The 10,835-nt window shown below is 33.5% G+C and overlaps 1 protein-coding gene across 1 annotated transcript; it reads left to right on the top strand.

Annotated features, from left to right (window-relative positions):
* The first annotated feature begins 953 nt into the window (after window positions 1–953).
* Window positions 954–3,450, top strand: LOC146941219 (metacaspase-9-like). Its single transcript, XM_085754988.1, has 2 exons — window positions 954–2,429; window positions 2,721–3,450. The coding sequence occupies exons 1-2, from the start codon at window positions 2,090–2,092 to the stop codon at window positions 3,251–3,253; spliced, it is 873 nt and encodes a 290-aa protein (XP_085611114.1). The 5' UTR covers window positions 954–2,089; the 3' UTR covers window positions 3,254–3,450.
* The last annotated feature ends 7,385 nt before the right edge of the window (window positions 3,451–10,835 follow it).

Below are 10,835 nucleotides of genomic sequence, written 5' to 3'. Positions count from 1 at the left end.
GAGTAGATGGGAAGAGTCAAATAGTTAGTTGAGAATTTTGAGGGCAAGTTGATCATATCAAATTATGGTTTAGGTTATGATGGTGAAAATGGTGGGTTGCTTAGGTTACGTGGAAAGGTGATAGAAAAAAAGGTATATTATGGTTTTCATACAAAGACAGTTAAGAAAAAAATAGACGTAAGTTGCCTATGCAAGTTTGAATTCTCATTGTTTGAAAGCCATTTCAAATCCTTCTATTTGTGCTTGTTCAACACAAGTTAGCTAGCTAGTAGCATCATTTTAACTGTCTATTAGTAATTCTTTGTTGTGATCTTATCCCATCATATTATTATTTTCTTTAACAAACAAAACCAAAATACACAATGGGAATGATATTTATTCAATATTAAAGTTTTTATGTTATTATAAATAATCGCGGAAATCTATGAATCACTTACATAGACATAGACACCGAATACAACATGCATTGAGTTGGACACTAAAAACACCTTTGATCAGAGTTATCGGTGCTTCAAAGTTACAAATGCTAGACAAATAAAATAAAATTTTAGATCTATTTGAAGTCAAGCCTGCTCTTAGCGTTAGTTCTACATATGTGTTCTAACTTTTAAGGTTATAACCAAGGTAATCAAAACCGGACCGGACAATAAACCGGTATAGGTATGGATTTAAGGTTTAGAGGTTGTATCGGAGGTTGAACCGGATATATAAAATATTAATTTTTTGAATAATTTATTACTATATTATATTAAATAAGTTATAATTTTTTTAAAAATAATAACATGTCTATTTGTCTACTTGGTTCGTTAGAGATTTTTTTAAAAAAAAAATAATGACCATTTTTCTATTTAAATCCAACGAAAACCATTTCTTTTTAGTTTTTTTTTTTTTGTTACAATTTCTTCTTATGTTTTATTTTTTTTTTATAGAAACAATGAGTAAGTAATGGCTCCATAAACAATTCAGTATGGGCTTCTCTTTAAAAGCCCAAGTTATCATGTAACCCTAATATTATTTCACAATACTAGTAGCATTTGCCAGCGGCCACCGTATCTTATTGTCATCTCTTTTAGAAGATGTTTCTTTCCCTCCCATCTTCTTCTTCTTAATTTTTCTTCTCTTTCTCTATAATGGCTGTTGATATCTCTTCTTTTTATCTTGATCTATTTCATTCTTCTTCATCTATGTTTTTATCTATTTCTTCTTTTATTGAGATTCAGATCCGCAGGTTTCAAAGGAGCAAAAAACACATCCTCCCCATCTTTCCGGTTTTTTTTCAGACCGGGAATTTTCCGGTTTTCCCAGTTGTAAACCGGTTTAACGGTTTTTTCACCAGTTTTCTAACAGACCGGTTTTTATGCCCTTCAGACCGGATTGGTGACCGGTTCCCGGTTGTACCAGTCGAACCGGCCAGTCCGGTCCTGTTTTAATAACCTTGGTTATAACCGCTAATATGCCAACTAACTGAAGTATATAGTATATCATGAACGTATCTTATGCTGTATAAATCATAACTGCTTGGAATAAATACAGTATACTATATATGAGTGAAGTTTTTGACCATATATAATTAAGAATATTACATTTGAGGGCAACTAAATATCCCTGCAAAAAAAAAAAAACCTTTGGAATCCCAATTATTAATTAACATATCTTTTCAGTATATATTTTTTTTTTTTTTTACAAATCTTGCATCCCAAGTAACATATTTTTTCACTATATATTTTTTTTTTTTTACAAATCTTTTCACTATATTTATATCTCAACAACACCAATGGTATTTTCATACTCTCTACACTTTTTCATACTCTATAATTTTTCTTTCTACCTTCAATTATCGTTCTCTTCCTTTATACACTAACACCACACCACGATTATTTCATACTCTCATCATCTTTATAATTTTTCTTTCTACCTTCAATTTTTATACTTTCTTCATCTTGATAATTTTTCTTTCTACTTTCAATTATCTCTCAAGTTCTCTTCCTTTATACACTAACACCACACCATACTCTCATCATCTTGATAATTTTTCTTTCTACCTTCAATTATCTTCTCATCATCTCAAGTTCTCTTCCTTTTTCCCATTATGACTAAATTTGGTTTTGTATTATCGCTCACACACCAAGGTCATGGATATTCACAACTTAGAGGAACCAGACATGATGCATTAGTCATGAAAAATTTACTTGTTACAAAATTTGGCTTTCTTGAAGAGAATGTCAAGTTGTACATAGACTATTCACCATTATCATCATGGGCCACCGCTGAAAACATCAAAGATGAACTCAAAAGGATGGCTAGCAAAGCTAAGGATGGGGATGTCATATATTTTTTCTTCTCGGGCCACGGAAGCCGAAAAATCACAATGGAGCCGGAATTCAATGTCGTTAATTACATTTTGGCTGCTGATGGGAATATAATCACGGGTTAGTTTTTATTCACTCTTGTTGATTTAAAGTTTTGCATGTATGTTCTTAAAAGTAATAATTACACTCTTGTTAATCATAGATTTAAATAATAATTACACACTTGTTAATCATAGATTTGTTTGAGTAAATAAAATGCTTAGTTGAAATTTATTACCTTTTTGTTCAATGATTAAAGATTTGTTTGAAAAAATAAAATGCCCTCCTCTTCTTAAATCTCAACATCTTAAGAAATAACAATATATTAATTTTTTTTTAGGGAACAATATATTAATTCATTGTTATCTGCAGATAAGGATCTTCGCCAAATTAACGACATGGTACCCTTTGGTTGTAACTTTACGATGATGATCGACAGTTGCAACAGTGGAGGAATGCTTAATGGCGCAATCGAACAACATTGCGATTTTTCAGTAACAAATAAACTTGTGAAAGATTTAAAAGGTGCTACGGAAAATGGAAAGGCACTCGGAACTCTTATATCTGCATGCCAAGGGTTTGAGTATGCCGTAGATGCAGGAGCTGTTTGCAGAGAGTCAAGGAGGTGTCATTCCCCTCTCATAATTACCCTTCTAAGAATATTTCGTAAAAAGGGATATAGCTTTACAAATGGAGAGTTGGTTGCAGAGCTTAGAAAGCTAATGCACACAAGCCCATTTAGTCAAAGGCCAGGTCTCTTTTGTACTGATTTTCAAGCCCAAAGTACTTTTTTGGGGCCTGTTCTAGATGCAAGATCAAGAAGGACACCTAAATGGCTATTGGTGGGAGGTGTGGTGGGAGGTGTGGTGGGAGGTTTAGCTTGGCTGACACTAGCAAATAAATAAACAACAGTTTTCTTTATGGATAATTTTTATAAGCATTATACGTTGTTCCTGGTTGTATTTTTTATTTGAATTCTAAAGCTTGCTTGACTCTTCCTGCCTCATGTTATGGCATTTTATAGGTGTTTTTGTTAAGAATTTTGTACCTTGTTTCTGGTATTATTTTGATTTGAATTCTAAAGCTTGGCTGACTGGTCATACTTGCATCCCAGTAATACTCCTACTCCGCATACTTACCTAAAGAAAACAAAATGCGTAGATGGCATGTTCTTAGATCTTGGGCTGTTTTATGTACAAACCTAACAGACAATATGACCAGGCTAAATAAGAATTGCACATTATATAAACTCATTTACCACATACATAAAAACTAAAACTATGCTGATTGAAAATATTATACTACAGGGTGTGCTGGAGGGTTTTCATTCAGTCACAAGACATAAAATATTATTTTAACATGACCATTAGTAGACAATTGTTGCATGTGACACTATAGAAAGTTATTTTAGCTTGAATCGAGCAGGATGAATTTATTCCACTCCAACCATTCAATGCATATTAAGTTATTAACATTTAAAAAAAGTCAGGAAAAGAATTATAGATATTATTTTAACATGACCACCAAATTTGTTAGTAGACAGTTGTTACATGTGACCATAGAAAGTTCTTTTAGCTTGAATCGATCAGAATGAAATTAATTCACTCCTACCATTCAATGCATATTAAGTTATTAACATTGAAACAGTCGGGAGAAGAATGGAAGCTAAATGGATAACTTAATTGCATTGCATTGATGAACTTCACTAACAAGGATTGCAGGGTGAACCAGACTACTACTACTACTGATAATAATAATAATAATAATGATAATAATAATAATAATAATAATAATAATAATAATAATAATAATAAGAAGAAAGCTTTAAAATTTGAGCTCAAACATTTCCAGGAAAAACACAGCAAAACTATTCAGTATAAAAAGAAATTGATCGACATGTAATAGCAAAAGAGCATTCATGACAGATGTGAAAATGATGAACAGAACGAAGGAAAAAAAAACATGTAAAAGCATAATGGTCTTGAAGAAGTAAAGAACAGATCTGAGGCTTTACCTTGTAGTAGCACTTGAAAGGAAAAGCAAAGCTGTCACCGCCACCAAATAGATCCGGTGTCTTAGAGGAAGCTCGTGTCCATATTGCAGCTCTTAGAAGATGTGCACCAGTGAGGCAGACATGAGACATGGGGAAGATGATCTAAGTCTAAGGGTGTGTTTGGTTTGGAAGAGAAATTGTGAAGAGAGAAATAGGTGAGAGAGAGAGTGAGAAGAGAGAAATCATACTTATTATAAAAGCCAGTTAGGTCAAGCAAATGCTTAACCCTAATTGCTTTTGTGTTTTCCCTCCCAAACACATCTCCTAGGTGTGTTATGCAAGCTTTGGTACCATCATTTAATGATGCATTTAATGTTGATTTCAAGTTTTCAAATTTGAATTTCCCTCCCAAGTGTGGATGTCATCATTAATGTCTCCTTGGTGAGTTATGCAAGCTTTGGTACCATCATTTAATGTTGATTTCAAGTAAATATTTTTTCGTAAAAAAGTTTCGGTAAAATATTTTTTTACTTTAAAAAAAAAATTTGGTAAAAAAAATTCCCGGTAAAAAAAAAATTTCATATTTTTTTCAAGTAAAAAAAAATCCCTGTAATTTTTTTCCAATAATTTTTTTTTTAAAAATAGTTTTTTTCGGTAAAAAAATTTATTTGTAGAAATTTTGGGGCTTAGGGCCTTTTAGATTGATTCACATATGAAGGTCATATGCTAATGCTCTCCATTAGTTTCTGTGGTGTTTTTGTTTATTGATGCACTTCCTTTACATTGCTCTTTTTTGCCGTTGTTTAGAAAAGTTTAATTGACGTGTTTTTTTTAAGCAATAAATTTATTTAGATCGATTCACAAACTAAGGTCATAAGATATTGTTGTTAGTTTATGTGCTTTTATTGTTTATTGATGCACTTTGTTTACAATGCTCTTTTTGCCGCTATTTAGAGAAGTTTAATTGACATTGCATTTTTTTTGTTATGCAATATGTGTCGCATGATTATATGTTTTTGGGTACACACCATACAAAAGACATTGGTTATGAGTTGTACCGTTATGTAACTTTGGTGGATCCAAAATGCAATCATACAAAAGACAATATTGTAGGTTCATTCATTTAATGATGTATGTGGTCTTTATTATAGACCACATACATCATTAAATGAATGAATCCCAAATGTTAATTTTTGCTTATAATAGTGACCGGAGGGTGTATATATCAGCAAGCATGCACTGGTTTTACATCTATAATTGTGCAGTACTTATGATATGAGCCGCATGTGTATGGGAGGACTCCACACGTGTGTGTGTGTATACCTAACTGATGGACAACTAATAAGCATTGCAAAAAATGAACCATTGACTTTGTTATCTAAAGCATAGAAGGAAAAAAAACCAAACTGAGCATGAAATGGGCAACAAGTTTCACAAGAATCCTCTAAAGAGAATCATTGTATTCATATGAGGTAAAAAAGTCGTAATATAAGTTCGCGCACTCCTTTTGCCGATATCACTAATGGAAAGCAATAATAATACTATAAGTTATAATGAACACAAAGAATTCTATTGCGACTATTGTCAAGATCACCTATCCAAATATATTAGATAGCATGACTGATATAGCTTATTTTCAAGACAAGTCCATATTAACTCCAAAGCATTCAATTGTCAAACAAATAAACGATTATATATTGGATTTGATTCCAGGCGAAGCAAAAATGTATCTGAGTTAAGATTCGTCGTTAGCAACAAACCCGAATGGCGATGTAATTGATGTTGTCCACACTCCTGAATTTCTCAACACAATTAATACACCTGGTCTTCCAAATCACAAACTCAGGTTAAAGGTTGGTGTTCCAGTGATGTTGTTAAGGAATACAGATCAAAGATCAGGATTATGCAATGGCACAAGACTAATCATAACTAGAATGGGTAAATTTGTGCCTGAAGGAAAGGTCATATTTCTAAGAAATATATGCAAGAAAATTTTTTATACCAAGATTATCTCTTACTCCTTCTGATGTTATGATACCTTTCAAATTTCAACGGAGACAGTTTCCGATAGTTGTTTCTTTCGCAATGACTATTAACAAAAGTCAAGAACAATCTCTGAAGAAAGTTGAGATATATTTGCCAAGTCATGTGTTTTCACATGGTCAGTTATATGTTGCAATATCAAGAGTTACCTCAAGAGATGGATTGAAGATGCTTACAATGGATGAAAATGTTCAAGATGCCAATGTGACTTCAAATGTAGTATATCCAAAAGTATTTCGTAATGTAAGATAAGTTGTGCTAAAAATCAATGATTTTTGTACGATATTTTGATTTATTGCATTCCAATGGTAGCAACAAATTATATTACTAAAGTCACCATTATGCGACTAATATTTATCGTAATTGGAATTTTATAAAATATTACTTACATATTGATTCAGTTATAACCAATTAATATAGGAAGAGACTAATAATCGTAACTTCAAACGCGCATGTGTAAGCTGGTAGGACCCGTGCGGAGCACGGGTCGATGGTCTAGTATGTGAAAAATGGAGTAGATTTGATGTGTTGTTTGGTATAAAAGAGAGAAGAGAGAGAAGTGTTGATTATTTATAAAAGTACTAAGATACCCCTACAATAAAAAAAATCTATTAAATTATTTCATCTTTGTCAAAAATTAAATTATTTAACCTTTTATTCAAATTTATTTTAATTAATTAAATTATTTATTTTAACTTTATATCAATTAAATTAATTATTTTTTTTGCGCTAAATTAAACTAATTAGTTTAACTGAATTAAGTTAAACTGATTATAGTTTTTATGTAATTCAATCAATCAATTATTAAGTAAATTTAAAAAGTTTGCTTACTCACTGTATATTAGGAAAGGAACACATTCTCACTAATCACACCATGCTTCCGTTTTTGTTCGTGCCATGTTGCAAACTTGCAACAATTTCACAAGGGCATTAGTGGAATAAAAATAAAAAGTGGGTTTCTTTTCTGTTTCTTCGCTACTATGGAGAGACTAAAAACAGACGTGGGTCCCACGTGTTTTTATCTCTCTTCTCTCTCTCTTTTCAACCAAACATGAGAAGTTCTGAACTTCTCTCCTTTTTCTCTGGCTGCTTTTTCTCTCTTTCCTACTGCACCTCAACCAAACACAGTGTAAGAGATGAAAGAAGGAAGAAGTTGAGAGAGAGATAATACACAATTACACATTGGCTCATCTGTTTTGTAAAACGTGTTTAGGAAGTGTATGTAGTTCCAATATAAAGTACAACGGTCTCTTTGAGGTGAGGTGGCATATATGTTATGGAATCCACCGTGACCCATTTTGATTGGCTGCATGATACTTACTTTAGTTAAATAAATGATTTAATTTAATTTGTAATCACCAAAAAATTAGACTAATTCTTGTTTGATTACAACCAAATATACAAATGAAAATAAGTAAAAAGAGAAAGAAAAAAAAAATCAATTCATTGTTATTATCCTTGAAAACATTGGTTAACATGTATTGTTGTGTGTGTGTGTCTAAATGATTTGAATCTCTGCTTGTGACTATCTAAGAATTTTCCAAAAAATTAATCTCTCAAAAAATGTTAAATAATATAAAAAGAGAAGTCTTAGCAGAAACCTACTCCATTGCTGCTCCCTTACCCCCAAATTCAAACTTTTATTCCACGTCCTCCAAATCGTTCAAGATGTAGCTTTAACCGTAGTGGTGTGATGAGACTTTTCTCCGCATCACCCCCTCACCGATCTCTCAATGCTAGAGTCGTCGCCGTTTCTCTGTCAGAACTGGTACTTTGGTCTTTTGTTTGGTTGGTGAAAACATGTAAGCGTAGAGTGGGTTTAATAAAACAGACTATCTTTTGGCCTCATTTGCCTACCGGAGTGTACACGGTTAAGTCTGGTTATCATGTGATAAAATCCCTTAATGCAGATATGCCTTCGGACCCCTCATCTTCCATAGGAATAGATAATATCATTTGGAAGGAACTATGGACCATGGATATCCCTCAGAAAGTGAAACATTTTGTGTGGAAAGCTTGCCACAATCTCCTCCCTCTTAAGGAAAATCTTTTTAAGAAAAGACTTCGCATTAGTAACACTTGTCCTATCTGTAATGTGGAAAGTGAGACTATTGAACATGCCCTTCTGTTATGTCCTTGGACTCGCCCGGTGTGGTTTGGTATGCAAACTCAAATTGTACCCATCAAAGAGAATGTGAATGTCTCTAGTTTTCACCAGTGGTTTACTCAATTAGTTAGGTTATCTTGTGCTAATGCTCATTTTAAAAAATTTGGTGTAGTGTCAGTTTGTCTTACTTTGTGGTCTATTTGGAAAGGTAGAAATGAATTTGTATTTGATAATGTTCATCCTAATCCTGTGTCTACTATCTATAGCACTAAAGGTCTAATTGCGGACGCTCACACTGTCTACTCTCTGAAGACTAGCTCTTCAGATGCTTACTCCTCAAATGCACAACCAAACACTTCACACACTCACAATAAAAAAAAATGTTTTTTGGAGATTACCACTACTGGGTAATCTCAAAATTAACGCTGAGGCCTGATGCTAGTTTTTTTGCAGGTACTGATTCAGCAAGCTCAGGAGTTGTTGTTAGAAATTACCTTGGTATAGTGGTGGCAGGCTCAGGTCGTGTTTTTGTGGCCCCCTTTGCCCTTGTAGCTGAAGCTTTGACTATTAGAGATGCACTTGTTCTTGATTTATCTTGTATTGTGGTGGAGAGTGACTCATTGAGTGTGGTGCAATGTTGTAAAGGAAAGTTAGAGAGAGGTCAGATCACTGCTATAATTAATGACATTCTCATTCTAAAAGAAAGTTTTACAAGCTGTGAGTTTACCTGGGTAGCTCGTGATGGTAACAAAGTGGCTCACATGGTTGCTTCACTGGCAGCTGATGGTTCTCTTCCGCTCCTCTGGACAGTTAAACCTCCAGATTCTCTCCGTTTGCAGCTGCTAAAGGATAATAGTAGAGCTATTAACAGAGTTCCCTTTCCAAGTGTTAACATCAATATTAGTTGAATCTCATCTGTGTTTTTTTGGTGTTGTTTGTGTTAGAGACTACCCTTTATCTCCTTGTGGGTTGACATTTTGGTGTGATCTTATCACTGTTTTTGTGGAGCTGCTATGCTGGGTGTTTTAGTTCTCAGATTTGGTTCCTTTATTGACAAAGTTTTGCAGCTGTGTGTAGTTATTGCTGGTGTAGGGATTGCTAGTATTTGTTTTAATTGGGTTGGTGGTGGTAGCTCTTGGAGTTTTAAAGAAGGCATCTTTTTGGTTTCTTTTGCCTTGTGGGCCTCTGTGTAAACCTTTGGAGAATGGTGTTTTGTTTTTTGCTTGCCACGCTTTTATTGATTGCTCTAATGTGCTACTATACCATCTTTTGGAGTCTTGCTCTATATCACATGAAGCTGCTCCTGCTTCTTGGGTTTTTTTTTTGCCTTGGCCGCCAACATACCTTTTTTAATTTATCTTCTAGGCTATTAGTCTTTGGTCAAAGCTCTTTTGCTTTAGGCTTTGTTGTTTTTTAGCTTTCATTTAGTGGCTTCGCTATAGTTGGGGGATTGGTATATCTTTGATAGGTCCCATTGTCTCTCTTGAGTGTTAGTGTTTATTTGTATTGACAGTGTAATATTTGGGCTAATTCTCCAAAGCTTCATTTGTACATGATTTGTGGTTTTAACCGATTTATTGGTTATACCGCTTATTAATGGAATCTCATCTCTTTCGACCAAAAAAAAAAAAGAGTGGGTTGTAGGCGTAGGGTTGTGTATTTGTGTTGGCGGTCAAATCTCTCACTTTCACGAAGTTTGGCACTATATAACTTGGGGGAGGTTTCAAAATCCTCATCAGTCTACCTGTTTGATGTCCATGTTGGACTGTTTGGCTCGAAAGAGACGTTATGCTTGTTGCAGTTGCAAAGAGTTGTTGGTTCTTGAATTCGTTCCGTGTTGACGGTTGGTCCATACACTACACGTTAGACATCCACCTGTGTTGTTTCTATTTTTTCGCATCACCTGATTGGGTTGACATACACTTTATGTGGATTTATTATGTTAGGTTTATGTCCCCAGTCCTTTTTTGTATTTCTTTTTCTTTTTTTTTAATAATATATATGAGCATCTGACAATGACTGAAATCTACAAGACATCCAAATCCGTTTGGAATGTCTTTTATTCCTTTTTTTTTTTTATGTCATTGTGATCTTGCCTTATAAAAAAAAATCTTAGCAATATTATCTTTTTAACGTTTATTTTTTTATTGAATGCAATCAATGTAAGTCTTAACACTTTATGTGTGTCTCATTTTAGAATGGAGAATTCACATTAATTTAACTCAATAAAAAAATAGATGTTTGAGACAATGTTAAAAACAAAGTGTTGTTGACACTATTCATTTAAAAATTATGCAAAGTCCATTTAAAGAACCCAGATGGGGTGTGAGTGATACATGTCAGT

This window comes from Medicago sativa, chromosome 3 (genome assembly GCF_051527215.1).
Source record: "Medicago sativa cultivar Bolivia chromosome 3, Bolivia_mono, whole genome shotgun sequence".
In the NCBI taxonomy this organism is placed as follows: Eukaryota; Viridiplantae; Streptophyta; class Magnoliopsida; order Fabales; family Fabaceae; genus Medicago; species Medicago sativa.
The sequence above is the reverse complement of the archived record's forward strand: the minus strand, read 5'-3'. Positions and strand labels throughout refer to the sequence as shown.